At 41.5% G+C, this 26,271-nt stretch overlaps 2 protein-coding genes across 2 annotated transcripts in view; one reads left to right on the forward strand and one right to left on the reverse strand.

The window, feature by feature from the left end:
- LOC142664423 (uncharacterized) overlaps window positions 1–10,139 on the forward strand; it is a 39,515-nt gene extending 29,376 nt beyond the window's left edge. Inside the window, exons 2-4 of the mRNA XM_075843494.1 lie at window positions 7,355–7,452; window positions 7,621–7,735; window positions 8,854–10,139. Of these exons, the coding sequence (XP_075699609.1) occupies window positions 8,886–9,917 (1,032 nt within the window). The 5' untranslated portion in view covers window positions 7,355–7,452; window positions 7,621–7,735; window positions 8,854–8,885 and the 3' untranslated portion in view covers window positions 9,918–10,139. The remainder of the gene's footprint in view (window positions 1–7,354; window positions 7,453–7,620; window positions 7,736–8,853) is intronic.
- LOC142664324 (uncharacterized) overlaps window positions 1–26,271 on the reverse strand; it is a 251,955-nt gene that overhangs the window by 183,339 nt on the left and 42,345 nt on the right. The window contains exon 8 of the mRNA XM_075843367.1: window positions 4,178–4,188. Within this exon, the coding sequence (XP_075699482.1) occupies window positions 4,178–4,188 (11 nt within the window). The remainder of the gene's footprint in view (window positions 1–4,177; window positions 4,189–26,271) is intronic.

The following is a 26,271-nucleotide window of genomic DNA, read 5'->3' on the forward strand; positions in this document are numbered from 1 at the left end:
AGATGTTCCTGATGGGGCCGATGCCGGAGCTCCAAACACACGTTACTTGCTTTACCTCCTGTCCGTGCAGAACATGTAAGGAGCAATGATGGAAGGGGTTAATATCAGCCCCCCACAGACATTGAGATCAGCTGCTGGAGATCTGTGATGTGGGGGTCATTACTTTACACATCTGGGCACATTTGTGGGGAGGAACAACACAATCATATTCTGTGACATGCCGCTCATCTGTAGTGTGGAGGATGGGCAGTCGTACCAGGTGTATGTTCCTGCCAGTCATCACTCTCCACCAGTGTGCTAAGCTGGTCATGCACATTAGATGTATGTCGCCCGGACCTGCTGACTTTCCAATGTATAAGGCGACTACCCAACTCTCCCCGGAGGTCAGATGTCCGGAGAGAGAAGGATCGGGCTGCGGAATTTCAACATGCCGGATCCTTTTGTTAGTAGATAAGTCACTATCAGAGGAGTTTGGCAGCGACTTTCCCCTATTGAAGACACATACACACCCGACCGAGCGTTCATGTACATGGAGGAGGGGAGGAACGCTGGTTCACCTGACATCTAGAGTGTATGGCCGGCTTTAGACTAGTAGATCACAAACGAAGAACTTCTGCAGGTCTCTGATAATGGCTGCAAATCATTTAAGAAAAAATAGTGTCCTCAAGACTCATATAACGGAATTAGTAAAGGGTAGAGACTAAAAACTAACTTTAATAATCACCATTTAAGAAGGTTTATATAGACTAATGAAACGGACCGAAAACAAAAGAAGTTACTGATCGTTACAACCTTCCCATACATTCTGTGTTACATAGTTAATAAGGATGAAAAAAGTCCATCAAGTCCAACCTGTAATCCGACCGTGTCGATCCAGAGGAAGATAAAAAACCCCATGAGGAGGATGACAATTGTCTCTTTAGGGGAAAATTCCTCCCCGACTCCAAATCTGGAAATCACAATAAATCCCTGGATCACCGTCCCATCTCCAGAATCTAGTACCATAACTTGTAATATTAAAGAGAACCTCCGATTATACTGACATTATATAGAAAACTATTATACTGCCGGAGTGTGCCGATGATAATACAAGTCATGTAGAAAGGCGATTATCGGCATTCCGGCAGTATAATAGTTTTCTATATAATGTCAGTATAACCGGAGGTTCTCTTTAACCGGTTAAGGACCAGGCTTTTTTACAGCTGAATGACCAGAGCAAATTTTACAATTTTGCTATGCGCTTCTTTAGATGACTATAACTCTGCAGGTGAATAAAGTTCATCTTTGAATTTTACACTCTTTTTAAAGGACAGATAGGGCTTTGTTTTAGTGGCATTTGTCAGTATACATCATTTTTATTTTTTTCTCTAAAGTGGGCAAAATTTGAAAAAAATGCAAGAATTTAGCAATTGCGTCAGTTTATGCTAGCATTTTTCATACACAGTATGGACCACAGACAAAATTAATCTCCTTTCACATTCTTCCACTTCTCCCGTGCATGGGGATACCAAATATGTGTGCCTTATTCACTGTGCGGGCATGTGCCAGGGCTTGGCATAAAAGGAGGCTTTTTGGCCTTTTCGGTCCAGGAATTTTGCATTTGATTTATCATATTTTTAGACAGTCCAGTTTTCTTCTGAAAGTTTCTTGAATAAGATGGAACAAAATAAAATTAGCTTTTTTTTAGCAAATGCGTCAGTTTATGCTAGCATTTTTCACACATAGAATGGACCACGGATAAAATTCATCCCATTTCACATTCTTCCACTTCTCCCGTGCATGGGGATACCAAATATGTGTGCTTTATTCACTGTGCGGGCATGTGCCAGGGCTTGGCATAAAAGGAGGCTTTTTGGCCTTTTCGGTCCAGGAATTCTGCACTTGATTTTATAGCAGCATACTGTTTTCTTGGGGGCCTAATGCTGCTGAAACATTAGAAACACCCCATAAATGACTTCATTCACACAAGTAGACCCCACAAGGTTTTCTTCAATGGTTTTATCATATTTTTAGACAGTCCCGTTTTCCTCTGAAAGTTTCGTGAATAAGATGAACAAAATAAAATTCGCTTTTTTTTAGCAAATGCGTCAGTTTATGCTACTATTTTTCACACACGGTATAGACCATGGACAAAATTCATCTCCTTTCACATTCTGCCACTTCTTCTGTGCATGGGGATACCAAATATGTGTGCCTTATTATCACATAGAGATGTAGGAGGGCGGACGATAGAAGAAGCTTATTTCACAAATCGCTTTTTTTCAAAGCTGGTTTTACAAAACTCAACAGAGTTTCTATAACACGTCCAAAATATCTGCTCTTGAAGCAGAAATCCCAAAATATTCATCTAGGGGTATAATGGGAATTTATTTATTTGGGTTTTCTAAAATAAGAAATTGCAGGTTTATGCAAATGGAGCTCTCCAGCAGATGAACTTTAGAAAATAAGCAAACATGACATCTACCCCCCACCCATTCCGTCCCTCACCCTTGGAGTAAAATCAGGGGAAAAATAAAAAAGTAATGTAGGGCAAATATATTTTCAACGAATTAACTAAAATCTAATAATTCAGAACAGTGTGGTATTTTTTAAAACATGGCTCAATGCACAGGCCTGGTTGTGAGGGACGTGAGGGACAGAAATATCGGGAATCTTTGCGGTGCCCGTCTTTTCTGCAGACGCGGCACTTTTTCTGGGGGCTGCTTCTGGTTGGTGTTGGGGGAATGCGAGTGATGAAGTGTCTTTCAGTCAGTCGCGTGACATCCTCAGACTGGGGGCATTCTTGGGTGTCCTGAACATCAAATATGAGGCCTTCAATAATTTTCTCCTGGAAATCCAGGTATGTGTCTCTGCCTCTGTTTTTTTTGTAGAGCACAAATGAGTTGTGGATTGCCACCTCTAACAAATAAATGGCCACTTTTTTGTACCAGGTTTTTGTTTTTCGCTTTTACTAAATAGGGCTGTAAAACCTGGTCGCTTAAATCCACCCCCCCCCCCATGTACTTGTTATATTCGGACACGCTCACTGGTTTGAGCTTGTCCGATGTTGCCCCTCTTTCCCTCACTTCCACTGTTCCTGCGGTATGAATCGTGCTTAGCACATACACGTCTTTGCGATCCCTGAACTTGACCGCGAGCAATTCCTCAGATGCATAAGCACAGGAGTCCCCCTTTACCATGCACTTCCCCACTAATTGCTGTGGAAAACCAATTCGATTTTTGCGCATGGTACCACATGCCCCAGTCCTTGCAGCATGCAAATGCCTAAACAGGGGCACACTAGAATAAAAATTGTCGCAGTACAGGTGGTACCCCTTGTGAAGCAGAGCCTGCATTATCTCCCACACAACTTTGCTGCTGGTGGAAAGATCAGGGCGGCATCCAGGAACATTTATTGAGCGATCCCGCCCTTCATAAATCCTGAAGGCGGTGGTATATCCTGACCCGCTTTCGCAGAGTTTATACAGCTTAACGCCATATCTTGCACGTTTGGAAGGTAGATATTGGCGAAAGCTAAGTCTTCCATGGAAGTTGAGGAGGGATTCGTCCACGCTTACATTCTGCTCAGGGGTGTAGAGTTGCAGAAATAAATTATTCAGGGAATTTATCAGTTGTCTAATTTTGAACAACCGATCCCGGTTTGCATCGGTACTTGGGGGGGCCTGTGCATTGTCATTGAAGTGGAGGAACCTCATTATTGTCTAATAACGAGATCTGGGCATTACTGCAGAATATACTGGGGTGGCTTGGTCGGGTCTTGTTGACCAGTAAGACCTAATGGAGGGCTTTTTGACAATACCCATATTTAGAGTGAGCCCCAAAAAAATTTTGAATTCCTGCAAATTGCTGGGCGTCCAATCTCTGGCATGGATGGATGAAGGTTTCTGCCTTATATATTGAGTGGCATATAAATTTGTTTCGTGGACAATCAGATTTAGGATGTCGTCCATTATAAATAAATGGAAGTAATCCATTTGGACAAAATTTGTATTGTCCACGGTTATGCCAGGAGTGGCAGTAAATCCGTGGATTCTAGGCCCAAAAGATGGGGCAGGTGCCCATACAAGAGCCTGGACTGGAGGGACCAGGCTGTCCCGTGCTACAGCGCTACTTGGCCCTGCGCTTTCATGTTCTGCAGTTTCAACTGCATCAGGGACAACGTCCCCTGAAGATGAACCTCAAGTGACGCTATCATCGTCACTGCCCAAAACAGGTTCCATCTCTGATGCGGTCTCCGACTCAGACCACAGCATGGCGTATGCCTCCTCGGCGCTAAACAACTTCCTCGCCATAACGTCACTAACACTAACACTAACTAAACAAATATTTTTTTATTTTTTTTTATAAAACACACAAACTAACTGGTATATATATCTACACTACCGCTAACAAAAAAATAAACCGCTATTGCTATATATATTATATATATGTGGATATATATATAATTATATAATCCCTACCTGCCTATTCTAATAGAATAAAAGAAAGAAAGGTAGATAGATAGAAAAAAAGATAGATGGATAGATAGATTGTATAGATAGATAGAAATCTATCTATACAGAGACTGTTTTATAGTGTAACTGTATTTTTTTGTAACTCTATTCTTCTGGCAGCAATTCTCTGGAGTCTCTTCTTCTCCTCAAACTGAAACAATGTTTGAGGAGAAGAAAAGAGGCAGGAGATTTGCTGCCAGAAAAGTCAAAATAAAACAAATGTGGTCGCTGTGATAGGTTTTCACAGCGACCACATGTTCAGGGACCATCAGATTGGTCCCTGATACTCTGCCCAGTGTCCAGAGCTGTTGGTAACAGCGTGGGCACAGGGCTGTGTGCACGCGATCGCATGCACACTGTTTTATACGTACAAATGCATGTGATCGCTGTGATTGGTTGTCACAGCGATCACATGTTCAGGGGCCAAAAGATTGGCCCCTGACATTCTGCCCAGTGCCCATGGCTGTTAGCAACAGCCAGGGCATAGAGCTGTGTGCACGCGATCGCGTGTGCACAGTCTCTGAAGTGCCGCCGTAATTAGTCTATACGGCGGACTTCAGAGACCCTGACCGCTGGCCGTAAAAATACAGCCAGCGGTCGGGAACCTGTTAATATTACAAGTTATGGGTACTAGATTCTGGTGATGGGACGATGATCCAGGGATTTATTTTGATTTCCAGATTTGGAGTCGGGGGAGTTTTCCCCTAATGAGACAATTGTCATTGTCACGAAGGGTCTGTGGACCCACTGGGCCGTACCGCCTTGGCGGTAGGGCAGCTGGCCAACAGGGTGCAGGACAATGTCTATAGTAGATATAGAGGGTACCTGTGGCAGCACGGACAGTAGCTTGGCAGGAACTAGGCAGCAGGTGACGACAGGCGTGGTTTGGCATTCAAGCGTGGTATCCAGCACGGCAATGGTAGGCACTGCAATGGCAAGCACGGCGCAACACGGCAATGGCAGGCACAGCACGGCAATGGCAGGCACGGCAATGCACGGCAATAGCAAGAACGGGATATAGGAACAGGAGCAGGAACGGGAAACACTGGGATCAGGAAAGACTAAGGGACCAATTTGCATAGACAGACTAGGAATACACAACGCTCAGGCATCGAACTATGGGACTGGACCCCTCTTATAGCCCAGGGTACTCACGGGTCAAAGGTCGTTCATGATGTCCGCTGCCTCTTTAGGAGCGGGGACGAGCATGTGCACGCGCACCCTGCGGGCTCCGGCGGAGGTGAGTGAATGCAAGCTCTAGCGTCTGCTGAGGAGGAGGCTGGGGCCAGCGCTTGCCGACTCGTGGCTGCGGCTGTCAGCGGGAGGCTGGAGCTGACAGCCCGCAGCCACGGACATTACAGTCATCCACCTCATTGGGGGTTTTATCTTCCTCTGGATCAACACGGTCGGATAGGTTGCACTTGATGGACTTGTGTCTTTTTTCATCCTTAGTAACTATGTAACACAGAATGTATGGAGCAAAATTTACCACTAATATAAAGTACAATGTGTTCTGAAAAACAATCTCACAATGACTTGGAGAGTAAAATCTTATTCCCACTTATGCTCCATCCACACACGGTGTATACACTGCGGAACTTCTGACCGGATTTTCTGTGTGGAGATTCCGCAGCATTTTCACAGGAGATGTTGACATGTTGTAGATTGAGAATCAGCACTGCACTTCTTTTCTGCGTGTTTTTTCCGCAGCGTGTGGATGAGATTTGTTGAAATCTGATCCTCATATCTGCAGCTGTAACACGCTGCAGATTTTCCCGCAATGAAATACTTTGTAGAAAATCTGCAGCTTATCCGCCCCATGTGCACATACCCTTAAAGTGGCACGTCCGATTTGAGAAATTATCCTCTCTTAAATAGGCTGTAGATTCCACTCCAGGAGCAGTCCCTGGCATCACTGTCCCTGTCCATATATTGACAGAGACGTGAGGGGCCCCCTCTAGGAGCACAATTCCAGACCAAAAATGACGGCAATGCTTTGGCAAGGGATTCCGCTCCTAGATGGAGCTTCAGTGGCGCTATCTACAGGGGGGTGTGGTGCTATCTATAGGAGGGGTGTGGCGCTGTCTACAGCGGGGGTGTGGTGCTATCTACAGGGGGCGTGTCGCTGTCTACAGGGGGGTGTGGCTTTGTCTACAGAGGGAGTGTGGTGCTATCTACAGGTGGGGTGGCGCTATCTACAGGGGGTGTGGCGCTGTCTACAGGGGTGTGTGCCACTTTCTACAGGTGGGGTAAGGTGCTATCTGCAGGGGTTTGGCATCTACTTTTGATGAAACTAAGTGGGAGATGTTCTAGCACTTGTGGAGAGAGCCGGCAGACCTGAATGTGCAGCGCTGCACGCATTAAATTCTGTTCCATTCTGCCAACTTTTATATATGTGACAACTGCCGGGGCATCAGCAGTTGGAACGTATATAGCCGTGTGGCTGTCGTGAAGGGGTTAATAATAATGTATAGAAAATATTGCCTACAGAGGTGTACACAGGCTTTAAAAAGCTAATAATCAGGTAACACCCAGACACTTTTTTTGGTTGTAGGGAACTCTCGATATAGAGACGCCCTGTGTCCCGCCACTTTCATGTGTATCCACGACCACAAAACACAGATACTGTTAAATACTATGGTGGAGCAAGGAGCCGTTGGCTCCCCACCGTTCTCTTTGATAGGACACAGTCTACTTTAGGCCTGCGGCTTACAAGGTGCAGGAACATCAACACTGGTAGTGAGAACCTCAACATTGTAATCTCAGCTCTGATCAGTAAACCTAGAAGTGTAGAGAGAAGTGTGTGATATATAGACAGATATACAGTAGTCATGTATTCAGTCACTGTGTGTTTCCTACAGATGGATCCAGTAGGAGAAATCCACCAGAGAGATGTCCCAGTCCTCTGTATTCCCAGGACTGTCCAGAGGAAAATCACAATGTGCCAGAGAATCATCAGGTAGATGAAGCTGAGCCCTTTACCAGATCTATATAGGGGGGTGTGGAGCTTTTTGGTCCTGCGGTCATAGATGTGGTCATAGATTTTTTTGTGGTTTCTTATGTTGATCTGTTAGATTCTTCGCACTCTCTGCTGTATTGTACTGAATTGTTACATATGTGAAATCAGGGAGAAGATCTGACTAATATTAAAGTGGAGGATGAAGAAGAAGAAGAGCGGGTGAGGGCCGATCAACCGTGTAACAGTGAAGTGGAGGAGGAAATTCCAGGAGGTGTTACCACAGGTCAGTAATAATGACATTAGAAAGTGAATTGGGAGGTTTGTTAAGGTGGGGTTCCTCCTTAGTTCTACATTACAGTAACACGTCAGACAATGTGTTATACATAGTGCGGGAGCTGTGACTGCACATAGAAGTTCTCTACAAGGTGATCTATGAATCCGGTCATGCGCTAAGCTTAGCATCAGATTTTGGGGGGCACCAGCTGCGATTAACATCTGCACTAACAGCCGTGATCTGAGAAAACTCAGTTTAACTACTTAAACACCACAATCAATACTGATAGGGGCTCACTGTGACACCGCTAGCCTTGACGCTGTGGGGGGGGGGGGGGGGGTTCACACACAGAACGTTTTTTTGTGGAATTCTTCCTGTTTTTTGTTCTTTTTTGCCCAAAACCGCTGCAGCCAAATGTTACCAGACATTCTATAGTGAAATATGAAATAGACCATGCATTTTTGTTTCTGGCCTTTTGGTGCAGTTTTCTTGGGTTCGTGGCATTTACAAAAAAATGCAGCATGCTTTGGGTTATTTTTTTTTTTTCTGGTGTTTTCTCATAGGCTTCCCTTTAGGACATGAATAATGGCAGAAAAAAGTGCATGTTTCTAATGTATGAATTATAAACGCTTGTAAAAAATTCATGATGTTCAAGACTAAAAATGCGGAAAATAAAATTGTGTAAAGGAGGACTAAGAGTAAATTCACACGACAGCAGATTTGTTGCAGAACTGTGTTGGCAGAGGACAGGCGGGATTGCCAGACAAGGTTATGATTTTCAAATGTTTATGTAATAAAAGTGGTGACTGGGTGCAAACCAGAATCCTGGACTTTGTAATTTTATGTATTTAAAAGTGTTATAAGGCTGGAATCACACATGCGTTTTTGTGGCAGTTCTTGGAGCAGTTTGTTTTAGCCAATGCCAGGCAGGGATTTAAAAGGAATGGCTTATATGTTTTGTTCCTGCTGGATCCATTCCTTTCTTTGACTATGGAAACTACAGCTCAAACTGCATCAAAAACCCCCATCAAAACGTGTGTGTTTTCAGCCGAATATGAATGTTATAAATTTGCCTACATTGTTGTTTAAAAAAATAATAATTACAAAACTGTTTTTAATCCTAACAGAAAATCCCAGTAAGAACTCAGAGGGAAAATTCATGTTACCGCTAAATTATAAAGTAGAAGTTATTGTGCAGCAGTCTTCAGAAGAATTCCCCATTACCCTCAATGTACATCCAGCACTTCACAGTACAGAACTATCATATAATTCCGCTATTCATGAGGAACCTTCTCCTGACCAATCACAGATTGTTACCACAAGTACAGCTCCGAAAGGGGGTAAAAAGTTTCAATGTGGTGAACAGTTCTCAAAAAGCTCAAGTCTTTTTACCATCAGAAGAATTCACACAGAGGAGAAGCCATACTCCTGTTCCGAATGTGGAAATTGCTTTACAGATAAAACAAATTTTGTTATACATGAGAGAAGTCACACAGCAGAGAAGCCATATTCATGTTCGGAATGTGGGAAATGTTTTACATATAAATCACGTCTTATTAAGCATCATAGAACTCACACAGGGGAGAAGCCATATTCATGTTCAGAATGTGGGAAATGTTTTGCAGAAAAATCAGATCTTGTTATGCATCGGCGACGACACACAGGGGAGAAGCCATATTCATGTTCAGAATGTGGGAAATGTTTTACAAATAAATCAGGTCTTGTTATACATGAGAGAATTCACACAGGAGAGAAGCCATATTCATGTTCAGAATGTGGGAAACGTTTTACAGATAAATCAGGTCTTGTTACACATGAGAGAAGTCACACAGGAGAGAAATTATATTCATGTTCAGACTGTGGGAAATGTTTTACACAAAAATCAACTCTTGTTATACATGAGAGACTTCACACAGGAGAGAAGCCGTATTCATGTTCAGAATGTGGGAAATGTTTTACAAATAAATCAGGTCTTGTTATACATGAGAGAATTCACACAGGAGAGAAGCCATATTCATGTTCAGAATGTGGGAAATGTTTTACAGATAAATCAAGTCTTGTTAAACATGAGAGAAGTCACACAGGAGAGAAGCCGTGTTCATGTTCAGAATGTGGGAAATGTTTTACAGATAAATCAAGTCTTGTTAAGCATGAAAGAAGTCACACAGGAGAGAAGCCGTATTCATGTTAAGAATGTGAGAAATGTTTTATTACTAAAACCAAACATAGGGATCATCAGAGAAGTCACATTGGGGAGAAGCCATATTGATGTAAAAATGTTTTAAAAGAAAATACAATGTTTTTTTTAACTTATCAGAAAATTTACATAGAGAAGAAACCATATTCTTGTTTGGAATGTGAGAAATGCTATAAGAGAAAAAAATAATAATACATCAGATTACTCATTAAACCTTCCTTCACAGAAACTTATTGTGTTTTGTTTATTTATTTTAAAGGACCATCAATTTTATGCATTTTTTCGGTGCCATTTTTCTTAAACACACATTTTTAATATGTATTATTTAGAAGTGTGTTTTTTTTTTTTAGCCTATATTGAAAAATGCCTGGAAAAAAAGAAAAACACCTAATCAACCCCATGCTGTAATCTCTTTTTAAAAATGCCATTGACCTAAAAAAAAACGCAAGATAAAAGGAAAAAAACATCACAAAAGATTTTACTTTTGTGTGTAATAATCCCTAATGACTTCCTGCTAACATCTGTTTGCAGCGGTATTTGCTACACAAAATATGCCAACAAAAAACCAAACAAAAGCATGCCATTCTTAACCCCTAGGCACACCACGACGCAACTGTACGTCCATGTGGCCAATGTCTTAGCGCACGGGGACGTACAGTTACTGTGTCGGCGACAGTATGCACCGGGAACCTGGAGGTCAGCTGTTCCTCACAGCTGACACTCCACTGTATGCCGATCAGCGGCTGATTTCGGCAATTAACCCCTTAATTGCGGTGATCGATTGCATTCACCGCATTCAGGGGTTTCTAGCACATCGGCAGACCTCACAATGAAATCGTGAGGTTTGCAGATGGCTAGCATGGCGACCGGAGGCTAAGTAATGGCCTCCGTGTCTGCCATGTACGGAAGCCTATCAGGACCAGCCTCCTGATAGACTTCCTGTCAGAATGACAGGACCTAACTGTCGTTCGCAATGCACACTGTCGGTGACAGTGTGCATCGGGAACCGGGAGGTCAGCTGTCCCTGACAGCTGACACTCCACTGTTGCCGATCAGCGGCTCATTGCCGCTGATTTCGGCAATTAACCCGTTACATTCGGGGCTCGATTGCGATCTCGGCATGTAGGGGGTTTTTAGCACATAAGCAGCCCCCATGCAATTGTGGGGGCTGCTGATGCTTGTGATGGCACCCGGGGGCCAGACAACGGCCTCCGGGTCTGCCATGTATGGAAGCCTATGAGGACCAGCCTCTGGCTGGTCCTCGTAGACTAACTGTCAGAGTGACTGTGATGTCACACTCACAGTTGGAATACGTTACACTACCTAGGTAGTGTAATGTATTCTAGCAGCGATCAGAGCTGCAGGTAAAAAAAGAAAGTGTAAAAAGTAAAGAAAAAAGTTAATAAAAATGTTTTACAAAAGTAAAAATAAAAGATATTTTTTTTTCCTATAATAAGTGTAAAGGATCTGCCAGGCACTGCTTCAGGGTTAACTCCCAGAATTAATCAGTCAACACCTGAGTGTACATCCCTGAGACAGACACCAGCTTCCTCCACTCAGGCTGGCAGGCTTAGGAGTGGGAGAGCCTATCGCAACCTGGCCAGACTCAGCTAGCTCCCGCCCTCGGTCTATTTAAGCCTGCTCTTCCTGTCCATCTGTGCTTGTGAATTCTTTCCTTGAGGTTTCCTGGCCCAGCTACAGCTCCTGCTACTTTTTGATCCTGCTCCATACAGACCCTGGCTTACCGACTACTCTTCTGCTTTTCGCTTTGTACCTCGCACTCTCCTGGCTTGACTCGGCTCGTTCACTACTCTGTTGCTCACGGTGTTTCCGCGAGCAACTGCCCATTTCCCTTGCTTGTGTTCCCTTGTTTGTTTGTCGTGTTTGTCATGCACTTACTGAGCGCAGGGACCGCCGCCCAGTTGTACCCCGTCGTCTAGGGCGGGTCGTTGCAAGTAGGCAGGGACAGAGTGGCGGGTAGATTAGGGCTCACTTGTCCGTTTCCCTACCCCCCCCCACCATTACAATAAGTCTTATTATAGGGAAAAAATGAAAACGTTAAACAGTACACATATTTGGTATCACCACGTTCGTAATGACCCAATCTATAAAACTATAATGTTATTTTTACCGCCCGGTGAACGCCACTAAAAACTTTGCCAGAATCACTATTTTTTGGTCACCACCCCTCCCAAAATATAGAATAAAAAGTGATCAAAAAGTCGCATTTACCCGAAAATAGTACCAATAAAAACTACAACCCGTCCCGCAAGAAACAAGCCCTTACACCACTTTTTTGAATGAAAAATAAAAAGGTTACGGCTCTCAGAATATGGTGAAATAGAAAATAAATTATTTTATAAAGAAGTGATTTTATTGTGCAAACGCTGCAAAACATAAAAAACTATTTACATATGATATTGCCGTAATCGTACCGACCCGCAGAATAAAGTAAAATTGTCATTTATAGCGCAGTATGAACGCCGTAAGAAATAAAGAATTTAAAACGCCAAAATCACTGTTTTTGGCCACCAAAGCTCTAAATAAAAAGTGATCAAAAAGTTGCATGTACCAAAAAATGGTACCAATAAAAACTACAGCTCGTCCTGCCAAAAATAAGCCCTTACACCTCTCAATTCATGGAAAAATAAAAAAGTTATCGCGTTTGGAAGCTGGGGAGTGAAAAACTAAAATGGAAAAGCAAAAAAGGATCAGTCCTGCAAAGGTTAATTAATTTCTATTAAAAAATCAATTATTACCACATGTGGTGTATTGTCATACTCGGGAGAGATTGCGTTACAAATTTAGGGCGACTTTTTCTCCTTTATCCCTTGTGAAAATGAAACAATTCAACATTTTAGTGGACAAAAATGTTAATGTTCATTTTCACGGCCTAATTCTACTAAATTCTGAAAAAAACCTGTGTGGTATAAATGCTTACTATACCCCTAGAAAAATTCATTGAGGGGTGTAGTTTCCCAAATGGGGTCACTTTTGGGTTGTTTTCACTGTTTTGTTCCCTCCAGGGCGTTGCAATCGTGACATGGCACTAAAAACCAATCCAGCAAAATCTGCGCTCCAAAGTCCAAATGGCGCTCCTTCCCTCCTGAGCCCTGCTGTGGGTCAAATCAGCAGTTTATTACCACATATGAGGTATTTCCGTAATCGGGAGAAGATACTTTACAAATGTTGGGGTGCATTTTCTTCTTATAAATATTACAAATTTCTATGTTTTTTCAGAAAAAAAGTAGATTTTCATTTTCACAGACTAACTCCAATAAATATATAAAAATACCTGTGGGGTCAAACTATACCCCTAGATAAATTCCTTGAGGGGTCTAGTTTCCAAATTTGGTCACTTTTGGGGGAGTTTCCACTGTTTTGGCACCACAAGACCTCTTCAAATCTGACATAGTGCCTAAAATATAATCTAAAAATAAGCAGGCCCCAAAATCCTGTAGGTGCTCCTTTGCTTCCAAGGCTGGTGTTTCGGTCCATTAGGGCACTAGGGCCAAATGTGGGATATTCCTAAAAACTGCAGGACCTGGGCAATAAATATTGAGTTGTATTTCTCTGGTAAAACCTTCTGTGTTACACAATTTTTTTTATTACAAATGAATTTCGGCAAAAAAAAAATAGCATTTTGAATTATTCTTGAAAATGTGAGAAATTGCTGCTAAAGTTCGAAGCCTTGTAACGTCCTAGAAAAATAAAAGGACATTCAAAAAACGATGCAAATATAAAGTACACGTATGGGAAATGGTAACTAGTGATTTTGTGTGGTATTATTATCTGTTTTACAAGCAGATACATTTAAATTTAGAAAATTGCACAATTTTGCACATTTTCTCTAAATTTTGGTGTTTTTCACGAATAAATATTGAATTTATCTACCAAATTTCTCCACTATCATAAAGTACAATATGTCACGAGAAAACAATCTCAGAATCGCTTGGATAGGTAAAAGGATTCCGGAGTTATTACCACATTAAGTGACACATGTCAGATTTAAAAAAAATCGGCTGTGCCACAAGGCCAAAACAGACTACATCCTAAAGGGGTTAATAGAAACTGTGTGTGTGTGTGTGTGTGTGTGTGTCTGTGTGTGTGGGTACCATCAAGAGTGTTCATTTTTTAGGTGGAATTAGCCTGCCAAGCTCCCAAATTATACAGGGCAATTAAAAAAGGATGGTGCAAAATTATAGCCTCGGTATTCATAACCGAGAGAACGTAAAACAAATTTATTAACATGAAAAGACACTATCCAAGATTTATCTAAGCGCTACAAATGTTCAAAGTGATTTCCATTGGTGACACGGCAGATGTCTAGGCAGCAGTCCAGTGCTGTCTGGATGGGTGCCAGTCTATCCTCGGATATGTACTCTACTGTTTTAGTGATACGTTGTATGAGGTCATTCAGATCCTGTGGTTGGGGGGGCAGATACACTAAGTCCTTGATGTAACCCCACAGATAGAAGTCGTAGGATGTTAGATCTGGAGATCATGGAGGCCAGCGCAATATTGATGCAGCGTTGTTTCTGGCAGGTATTGGCGAACATCCAAATAAAAATGTGGAGGTGCACCATCCTGCTGATAGAGGAAGATCTGCCAAACATAGTCTATCTGTTGCATAAGCCATTCCTTTAACATGTCCAGGTAGAAGTGGCCACTGACAGTATCCTCAGCGAAAAATAAGGGACCGTAGACTTTGTGCCTTCTCATTTTACAGTACACGATTATTTTTGGGTGAGTACCTCCTGTGCTCGATAAGGGCGCATGGCTTTTCAGAGTTCTGACGTTGTGGCGATTGACCTTCCCACTGATGAAATGAAAAGTAGTCTCGTCGCTGAACACCAGCCTGTCAGCGATTTCTTCCTCTTCCAATCGGCCCTGCGACTCAATGCAAACATCACTGCGTTTTAGTTTGTCGTCTGGTTTCAGTTCTTGACGAAGATATAAGCTGTATGGCTTAAAAAACGCCGGCGTTTTCGTAAGATATGGCATACCATGGTTTGTGCACCTGTAGTTCCATACTAGTCAGCCTGGTCGTACACATCTTGAATCCTTCTCACTGTCTCATCCCATGTCTTTGGGTGGCCCAGACTTTTCCCATGACATAAACACCCAGTGGTTTCTAATTGCATTAGCCAATGCGAAATGCAGTTTCTATACAGAGCACATTTACCAAATTTATACTGAAAGTTTCACTCTACTGCCACAACAAACCCCGTTCTTGCAGATTCCAACACAGAAAAAGCTATTTTTTTCTTCGATGTCGCCATCTTATGTCACACTATGTGAGCACATTTCAAATTTGGCTCTTGAAAATGAAAGCTGTGCTGTGATTGGTTGTTATGGGCAACTAAGCTAGTTTTTCTTTGATTTTCAGTCAATGGCCATTTACCACTGATTCTGATTTAACTACAGGCCTTTACTTTTGTGCCATCCTTTTTCAATCATCCTGTAGTTACCTGAATTCAACTGTAATCGGGATCAATGAAGGAAAAGTATTGTGGATATAAGGAAGAAATGAAGAGCCTGGTTTACATACAAAGCAGAGAAGCTGAATTGTCACCAGGAACCTCGCGTCTTATTAGGCTGGTTTCACACGAGCACATTACGTCCGTAATGGACAGAACGTATTTCGGCCGCAAGTCCTGGACTGAACACACTGCAGGGAGCCGGGCTCCTAGCATCATAGTTATGTACGATGCTAGGAGTCCCTGACTCTCCATGGAACTACTGTCCCGTACTGAAAACATGATTACAGTACGGGACAGTTGTCCGGCAGCGAGGCAGGGACACAGAGAAGTGCAGAGAAGTGGTCAGGATTCTGAATACACATCCTGTCCTGGCTGGAGGTAATGTATATTCATTGTCAGGACACTGCAGTAACGTTAGTTTTTGTGTATGGGGCTGCACATAGCGATATAGCTATATCGCTAGTGCAGTGTAACTGAATGGGGAGAAGTGTATGCTGCTGATTGGTCACTGATTGATCAGCGTCATACACTTCTCTCCACAACGCCCATTAAAACACGCCCAGTTGGTCATTAAGAAACTCATTAGCATAATGCTAATATAGGTCATAACTCCGTCAAAAATTATAGTTTTTCTAAATAAAAAACACTGCTGTAATCTACATTACAGCGCCGATCACATCATGTAAAATATAGGCCACTTATAATGTGGTGACAGAGCCTCTTTAAGTATCCTACAAAGTTGTGTATCGTCATCAAAACCTGACACCTTGCTATCAATCCCATCCACAAGTTCATTAACAAAGAGATTATGCCACTTCAGTGCCCAATATACTGTGCCAAGCTTGTGCCACTGTGAAAAGACAGCTCTTTAATTATTATGCCATTTTCCTGGTTTTATAAACACCCTACATGTGGCCCTAATCCCTTGCCTGGACATATGACTGGGCTCAGGAGTGAAAGAGCACCATGCGTATTTGAGGCCAAATTTGGTGATTTAATAGAACATGGGTTCACATTTACAATGGCTCTGGGGTGAAATAAAAGAAACCCATTTTGGAAACTTAAACCCTCAAGGAATTTTTTAAGGAGTGTAGTGAGCATTAGACTCAACAGCTTTTTATTTGCGCAATGGATATAGGTATGTGAAAATTGCAGATATGCCATTTTAGTGCCCCATATACTGTGCCCAGCTTATGCCACTATAGACAAATATCCCACAAATTGTTTAAGTGGGTTCTCCCAGGTATGGCGATGACCTATATGTGGACAACCAAAAGCGAACAACAAAGGGACATAGCCCTAAGAATGATAGTCAACTATATAATATAGAAAAATGAACAATCTTTATTTAGAAATGATACAACAAATATCACAGAATATAAAACACGAATGGACCACATAGGAGATAAAGACAGTGCGGTCAGATGAAAAAGACCAAGAACGTACAGAGTCAGCCAACCTAGGGAAGTCAAAAACCGCTCAAATGACCCACAGGGAAATGATCGTGCATATGGAATGGCAATGCCAAGATGTATAGAGAAATGAGGAGAAAATGACTATGCATCTAATGAGGAATATCTATACATCAAATAGGTATGAGTGGGCTGTAGAGAATCTCAGCACAAAACCAGGGCAGAGATGGTGAAGCAGGGTAAACCTGTAGTAATGCATAGAAAGACAGAAATAATGTCATGCAGCAAACCAAAATGTACACATACCCTGAGACATGGTGGGGAGCGGAACAGACGACCCAAAGGGAAGGATGAAAGATGCCTCAACGCGCGTTTCGCCAAGCAGACCGGCTTCGTCAGGAGGCTGAGTGACTTAAAACTAGGGGGGCTTATATGGGAATGAACTAAGGTTACCCTCAGCTGTGGCGGACGCAAATCGGCGCTGGACACGCCCACCAAGCGACACACACATCCCGGGATGCGCCGCACGTCAGATGACACGGCGCCGCATGATGACCTCAGCTGAGAGTCACCATGACAACGTGGGACGCTAAGCGGCACTCCCGGATGTGGGTCGCACGGCGCATGCGCAATCCAGCGTCTGTGCACGCACCACAGCTAAGGGAACCAAGATTGACAGAAACAAGATACGCAAAAGAATGACAGGAGTGGGGCTAATATGGTGAATGACCCGAAGGGATACAAGTATCCAATAGATCAGAGTACGTACATGAGTATCCAACAGTGTCATACACTAATAGTATTATACAGCGCATATAATCATATATACAATTGTGTTAATAACGATACATAAGAATAAATAAGTAAATAAATAAAGAACACAGTGTATGATAATGTGCAACATTTGATAAAAAATTCGAATGAATACATATTTATAAATGTGATTCTAGACAGAAAATGTGTGCCAACATAATCGTCAGAAATAAAAAATGAAACATATAAAGAAATAATAAACATGTAAAGAAAAACATGTGCATAAACAATAAACATGTGCATAATAATAATACATAAAAACAATGAATATAAATAATAAACAATAATAATAAATAAATAATAAATAGAAAATGAAAAATAATAAATAATATATAATAATTATATAATAATTATATAATGAAAATAATAATAAAAAATAATAAAAAATAATAAAGAAAAATAATAATAAATATAAAAAATATATTATAGAAATAAATAAAATAAAATAGAATATATTAGTTACATAAAATAAAAAATGAAAGGAAATAGTGAAGTATTGAAAAAAATAGATAAGAGTGACAACAAGTAAGATGACCCAAGAGTTAATGTATAATATTATGTAATAGGGGCATGAGATGTAGTGAGAAAAATGTAGTGCTAAAGATGACAAATACATATATAAAATATAAAAATATTATGCTGAAGTATAATAAATGTAGTGCAGAATTCATCATAATAAATATAAATATGAAAAAATAATATAAAATATAGAAAATAAGATATGTACATATAAACAATATATGAAGATAATGACACCCAATCACATATTAAAATAAGATACATTATATATAGATATAGTGAGCATACAAAAAATTTTAATTATTTTTTTTTTTTATACAATATATACATAAAATAAAAGAAATAATAAATATGCAAAGAACGACAAACAAATAACAAACCATTGTATCGAATTATAAATATACGCTATATAGAAAATAGACACATATGTCTGAAACTAAAAAAATATATAAAAAGATATATATAAATATATAATAATGTGTATATATATACAAATAATAAGTGAAAATAAATACTAAATATAAAATAAAATAAAAAATGGAAAATAATAAATAAAAACAGAAATAAAAATAATGCTTGTACAATAAACATATAACAGACAGTTGTATCTAAATCATCGTTGATCACAGGAAATCTAGATGATAATCACAGTATCTTCACCAATCCAGTAGGGTATATATAAAGGTAGTCCCACTCAAATCTATGAACACTCTGTAAAACAAAAAATACAAGAAAATAAAAACAGAACAGAAAAGCCACCCTAGAAAATTAAAATTCACGCATAGCTGTAAATTATAGAAAGGGCTTAAAGCTAGTGGCCTCATTTAAACCAAATGGTGCCGTGGTATTAAGAAGCGTGATCCATTTCATCTCCCTTCTCAGAAGGGCCGACCGTATATATCACCACCTCTGTACCCCAAGGAGATCTTATCTATGCCACGAACCTCAAAACCCCTGGGATTACAGGAGTGGTGCTCGCGGAAATGACGGGCTACAGGTTGCAGTTTATCAAAATCACTAGTGCTAGCGGCCGATTTAATTTTGTTAACGTGTTCTAACACACGTACCTTCAAGGGTCTACTGGTCATGCCAATGTAGATGAGGTCACATGGGCAAATAGCGAAATAAATCACAGCCGCTGTGTTACATGTGATATGATAAACGATCTTGTAGTCTTTGCCTCTGTCAGAACTGTAGAACTTAAAGGCACGTGGGATGTATTTACACGCGGAACAATTCCCACAATTATAAGAACCCCAAGGGGGACCACGACTGCCGAAAGGATTAAGAGGAGCGCTGGGAACATAGTGACTGGATGTTAAAAGATCCCTTAAGTTCTTAGATCTCCTCCAAGTAATGGAGGGATAACTAGGCAGGACACTTGCCAGGTCACGATCAGTAAGTAATACCCTCCAATGTTTTTGTAAAATGTCGTGGATCTCAGTCCATTGTGGGTTAAAGGTGGTAATGAATCTGACGTTTTGATCTGTATGTTTCTTTTTTGGCTTACTTACCAGAAGTCCATCTCGGATTGAATGTTTCGCTCTAAGATAGCCCCTGGTGATGTCTCTCTGGTTATAGCCACGGTTTCTATACCTAGCTGTCATGTCAGATGCTTGACGCTCAAAGTTACTGTCACTGGAGCAGATACGCCTTGCCGTTAAAAACTGACCCACTGGTATGGCCTTCTTAACCTTTGGATAATGTGCAGAAGAGGCATGAAGGAGGGCATTGGTAGAGGTTTTCTTCCTATAGATGTCAGTAGAGATGGATCCAGTATCATCCTTTGTAATACAAATATCCAAAAATTCCACGCAGGTCTGACTAAATTTCCACGCCAATTTTATGTTGAAATCGTTAACATTAAGGGAATTAAGGAATGATTCAAGCTGCGACGTGGAGCCCTGCCAGATGAACCGAATATCATCTATATACCGTGACCACAGGAGTATCCCATCGTGACCCGGAGTCTGTTGGACAATGTCCCTCTCCCACAGACCCAGGAATAGATTGGCATATGAGGGCGCACAAGTCGCCCCCATTGCCGTACCCTGGAGCTGCAGGAAGAGGCGGTCCTTAAACGTAAAGAAATTATGAGTCAAAGCATAATTGAGAAGGCATAAAATAAACTCAATCAGATCCGGGTCATGATTGGTCATCTGAAGAAAATATCTCGAAGCTCGCATCCCGTGGTCATGGCATATAGACGTATACAGGGACTCCACGTCACATGTAACAAGGACCATATCGCTATCAAGATGCAGCCCATTTAGGCGCTGTAACATCTCTGTGGTGTCCCTAATATAGGATGGTAAAGTTTCCACACATTTTTGCAGAAAGAAGTCTATGAATCTTTAGATGTTTTCACAGAGGCCTCCAATCCCCGATATGATCGGACGACCTGGGGGATTGGTGGCATTCTTATGCACTTTTGGCAATAAGTAGAATGTTGGTTTAATAGGAAAGTCAACCGAAAGTCCCTCCTTCAATTTCAAACTAGGTTTTGGGGTTGTGGCAAAAGCCCCTTATAAACACAAGCTAATGTAAGCATATAATGCTAGTGTATATATATATATATATATACATATATATATATATAGAAGAAGAAGATTTGCAGCACTCCAACATGAAAAAAGTGGTGGTTTATTCAATCCAAAACAACAGCAACGTTTCAATCCTACAATAGGATCTTTATCAGGCTTGATAAAGATCCTATTGTAGGATTGAAACGTTGCTGTTGTTTTGGATTGAATAAACCACCACTTTTTTCATGTTGGAGTGCTGCAAATCTTCTTCTTCTATATATTATTATACGTCCTAGGATCGGGACGTTTTGCTGGGCACCTGGTCGATTATTCATTAGTGAGTGCTGCTGCCTTCTTGTTTGCTATATATATATATATATATATATATATATGTGTGTAAAGGAAATTAACTATCGACGCCCCTGATCAGAACAACAGGAACTCTTTTGATTGCACAAGGCGGTGTGTCCCTCGATGTCACTTCAGCCCTTTGATAAGAGGAATATAAATACTGATGTTAAAACCAAATGTGAGACATACAGTTTAATAAACATATTAGTTTATAAAGTAATGACAATAAATGTCTTCTATTACTACCCAGAGGAGCTCCCTTCTCCTCTCTGTCTCTGTGCCCTGGACCTTGTTCGGATGAACAATGATGAGGGTACTTGTGCTCTGAAAAAAATAACCAAACATTAATATATCAGCTGATAAGTCCTGCACAAATAAGCTGAGGACATTTATAATATAACTGAGAGTCTATCTACCTTGAAATCCAATCATCATCATCATCCAGGCTGCACAGTAACCTTCCTTCTTCTCCTCGGTCAGTTGATTCTCTCCAATCCTCTCGGGTACTGTAATCTTCTTCCTGGGCAATGATGTCTTCCTTGTGGGAACTGATGTCTTCCCCTTGGAATCCCTGGCCTCCTTCCTCAATGTTCTCTTGTCTTTAGGGTAGATATAGAGAAAACAAAGCATTAAACTTATAAAACAAATCATGTAATATTATAGAGTATGTATTATTTCCCTCCCACAATGAATTACCTTGATGTGCTGGCTTGGGGCTCATCATCACCGGCCTGTATTACCAGCATATAGCCATGGCATATGTCCGTCAGTGTCTTCTCCCGATAGCTTCTTTCCGCTGTCATGTTGGTGTGTGCCAAACATTTGGTGAAAAGACACTTTTCAGAGTCAGAATACTTAGGGAGAGTCCAAGTTTACCAGACCATCCTGACAAGCTGACTGGAGATGTTGGGTAGTTTACATCTAGAAAGGAAAATAGAAAAACATAATAAATACACAGCACTCAGAATTGAATAAAGACAGTTAACTTTTGAGAATCTTACTTCTCGTGGTACCGCAAAATTCATTGGAAATATTATAGATCTTATTTACAGATGTAGAGAGGAAAAATACGTCTTTCGGCATGTCGTACTTTAGCAGCATTGGTCTTACTCTCCCAAAGTAAACTTTAAACCACTAGGGGGGGGGGATAAAAATAAAGAGATGATTGAAAATCCTCTTTATAACTCAATAAAGTAAGAAGGAGCCTTAGAGAAATCTTACCATTTCTTCCTTCTTTGTTAGCACAAAGGTCGCCACTTGTTGTGAAGTGGTCTTGTGTAACTTGATCCCAATAATTACCATTATATATGTGGGGGATCCTCTCATTCCACTCTGAAACCTATGAGTCAAAAGGGAAAAGTTTGAGGGACAGGAAAGCAAATTATTTATTGAATATAATATTCCTATCATCTCTAATTTCCCATCTCTAGCTACTGGTTACTGGAGACTAGATTGGAATGTGCGAAGGTGTCAACAGAACTGCTTCCTGCCAAGGTGCAAGGGCTTAGCCAAGTGGAGGTGACAAGTTAGCTGCAGCTGGCTCCAGCCAGGTGTGACATATTTTAAATGCACATGCCACTGTATTGTTTTAGCCCAACCCCTGGCCCAGCTATGTGTGTGATTTTCCAATGCACATACACAGTATTGTTTTAGCCCAACCCCATGCCCAGCTAGTTGTGATTTTTTTTTCAATACACATGCCTCTGTTTTGTTTCAGCCTAATTTCTGGCTCCAGCCAGCTGTAATGTTTTTACATAGATTCTCCACTCTGTTGTTGCAGACAAATATCCGATTTCACTCAGCCACCATTAACTTAAGCAGCCCACAGACCATTATCGGCCTCCAGGGCTCCCCCACACTACTAACAAGTATATAACTGCAGCCATAAGGCCTCCAGGGCTCCCACACTTCTCTAAAAATTACCCCACAGCCTAACCATAACAGGGAAGGAAAACAAAATTATGCAGAAAAAATAAAGGAAGAGAAAGTTATTTACAGTCATATGTCTGACTACACCTGGCCATTGCAGATGCTTTAAAACAAGCAGGGCCTCAAGATAATAAATAATTTCGAGTTCAGGGTCTCGCTTCATGCGTCTGTCTTTTGCAGATTTAAGGCATTTCAGGAAGGTTGGCTTTGCCACAACTAAAAGCCTCTGACATTCCTGGGGTGTCTTCATATAAGTTGTCAATGACAACTCCTGTGGCATGTCGCCCCAATTGCCACGCCTCTTTTTTTTTTGTAAGAAGTATTGACCCTTGAAAATGAATAGATTATGATGTAACACAAATTCTAATAGGAGAATCAGAAGTTCAATCAGATCAGGTTCCGGGTTAGTTCTGTTCAAATAGAATCAAGTTGCTTCAATTCCATTCTTATGTTTAATTATGGTGTAAAGTGACTCTACGTCACATGTCACAAGATAATCGTCTTGTCCCATGAACACTCCCTCAAATCTATTGAGGTCTTCCATGGAGTCCTGAATATATGATGGAAGTTCGGCCACCAAAGGTTTTTAATTAAAATCTATAAATCGGCAAATAGTCTCACACAGACTCCCCTTATCAGAAACTATAGGTCCTCCTGGGGGATCTGCTATGTTTTTGTGGATTTTGGTGAGCAAATAGAGGGTAGATATTACTGGTTTGTCTTCAATCAGACCTTCCAGTGTGGATTTAGCAATGATGTTGAGTTCAAATGCAAACAACAAAATCCTATCAAGACGCGTTTTGTTGTTCATCAGGGGACAAATATCAAGTTTCTGATAGCATGATTTGTCATTAAGTTGCCGAAATGCTTTCTTCTCATGTTTATCAAGGGGTCATACCACCACGTTCCCAAACTTGTCGGCTGGTTTGATACCCACCGTTTTTAGATATTTTAATTCCTGCAAGGCTTCTATTTGTACCTTGTGCAGATTATCATGGGTGCGATGTGGGGACAACTTCCTCAACTCACTTGTAACAAGTTTAACAAAAAGTATCCACTGCAGGACACATGGACAAGGAGGGGAACAAGGTGGAACGACCCCTAATATCAGGAGGGAACTTGGGTTCACTAATTGGTTCCTGTTCCCTAGGTAGATCTTCCAGGATTCTAAGAGTCTGTTGATCATACCTACCTAGGAATAAACTAGAATCATTTCTGGAAAATGTTTTTTTAACCCCTTCCCGCACCTTGACGTTAATGAACGTCAATGTGTGCATTAACTTTGCGCACCTTGACGTGCAGTAATGTCAGTGCTTTAACAGTTAACCGCCGCGCGGCGCTACACCGCAGCGGCGGTTAACTGTGCAAGGTGTCTGCCCTGCTCTCCCCGTTGCCGATCAGCGGCCTGTCGCCGCTGAAATCGGCAATTAACCCCTTCGATACGGTGGTTGATTGCGAACACCACATTGAAGAGGTTTACAGCGGATCAGCAGCCCCCCACATGTATTTGCGGGGGCTGGCGATCCTTATCACGGCAACCAGAGGCCAGACAATGACCTCCGGGTTGCCATGTACAGAAGCCTCGGAGGAGCAGCCTCCGGCCGGTCCTCCGATGCTTCCTGTCAGTGTGACAATTACGTCACAATGACAGTTAGAACACATTACACTACGTATTCTGTCCTCATACACGTTAGCACGGTGTGTAATCTGACATGTAGCTAAACCCCCTGTCTTCTTAAGAAAAAGGCTGCGAAACTGTGAAATCTTTCTCTTTATTGCTGGTAGACAGGAAAGGGTGAAACTATAGGATGAAATAACAGTAGTATTCAGAATATATCAACTGTACAGTGCATAGGATACATATAATCTGCTACACACACACAATATAACATGAGATAATACTGCAAGCTGACAATGTGATATCTGATACAGTGAACCACAGGATTATAACATATAGATATTGATCTTACCGACTATGCTTAGAACAGGCTGTTGGCACTGAACTTGAGGTAGAACTGGCCGGATGAGGAAAATGGCTGCTACTCATACACAAACAGGAAGAGGAAATAACCCACAATGCCTCAGGAGCTTTCCCATAATACATAGAGAACTACAATCTAGAAATACACAAAACCACCAGTAGATGGTCCTATAACCATACAATACAATATAGATGGGGTACAAGAATAGGCAATTGCAATATCTGTACTGGTAATCATACACAAAAAAGAGGTCTTATTACGTAAATAACTGGACTAGCTGGCGAGGACAGAACACTCCCCGCTAGATGTCAGCCGACGTCACTATTGGGTTCGTTGGATGAAAACAGTAGAACGAGTTCCCCTACTGGTCTGAGAAACAATTTGGTCTCACTCTGCTTCCGTTCTTTTACTTCGACCTTACGTATATTTCCGTCTTTACTCGGGAATGTCTTGGTAATAAGACCTAACGGCCACTCATTTCTTCGTGACTGGCAATCTTTCATTAGCACCATATCGCCAGGCTGGAGGTTAGGCTTGCTGTTTTGCCACTTTCTCCTTGGTTGCAGAGTGGGAATGTATTGCTTTTTCCACTTGTCCCAGAAAGTATTGGAGAGACTCTGTACTTGCCTCCATCGACTTCTGTAGAGGTCTTTAGCATTAAATTCTCCAGGTGGCGTGCAAATAGTGTCAGTCTTCTGAGTAAGCAGCGTGGCAGGGGTGAGAACAGTTGGGTCATCAGGATCACTGGAAATCGGAATCAACGGTCTGGCATTTATGATGGCCGATACTTCCGCCATAAAGGTGGTCAAGCTTTCGTGAGTCAGCTTTGTAGATCCTACTTGTAAGAAGATTGAGTCGAGGATTCTACGTGCGATGCCTATCATTCTCTCCCAAGCACCTCCCATGTGTGAAGAGTGTGGTGGGTTGAAGGTCCAAGTACATCCCTGTCCACTAATGTATCTTTCTATGTTTTTAGCGTCCAAGTTAGAAGAGAGTTGTAGTTCCCTTGCTGCCCCAACAAAGTTTGTGCCTCTGTCAGAACGAATATGTTTGACAGGTCCTCTGATGGCAATGAAACGCCGGAGAGCATTTATGAAGTATGAAGTATCCATAGATTCGATCACTTCTATGTGGACAGCTCTGATGGACATACAAGTGACATGTTTACAACGATGCCAGCCTTTACAGTCCCTTTTATTTGCTGACGAGGTTGTCTTGTACGACCGAGCTATGTGAGTCAAGCAGGTGATTGCACGGACAAGTGATCTCCAAGTAGAGAATCTACTGAATCGATGAGATTTCAGGTGGCTGTCCAAAGTCTCCGTGTGCAACGC

The sequence above is a fragment of the Rhinoderma darwinii genome, chromosome 1, assembly GCF_050947455.1.
Source record: "Rhinoderma darwinii isolate aRhiDar2 chromosome 1, aRhiDar2.hap1, whole genome shotgun sequence".
Lineage (NCBI taxonomy): Eukaryota > Metazoa > Chordata > Amphibia > Anura > Rhinodermatidae > Rhinoderma > Rhinoderma darwinii.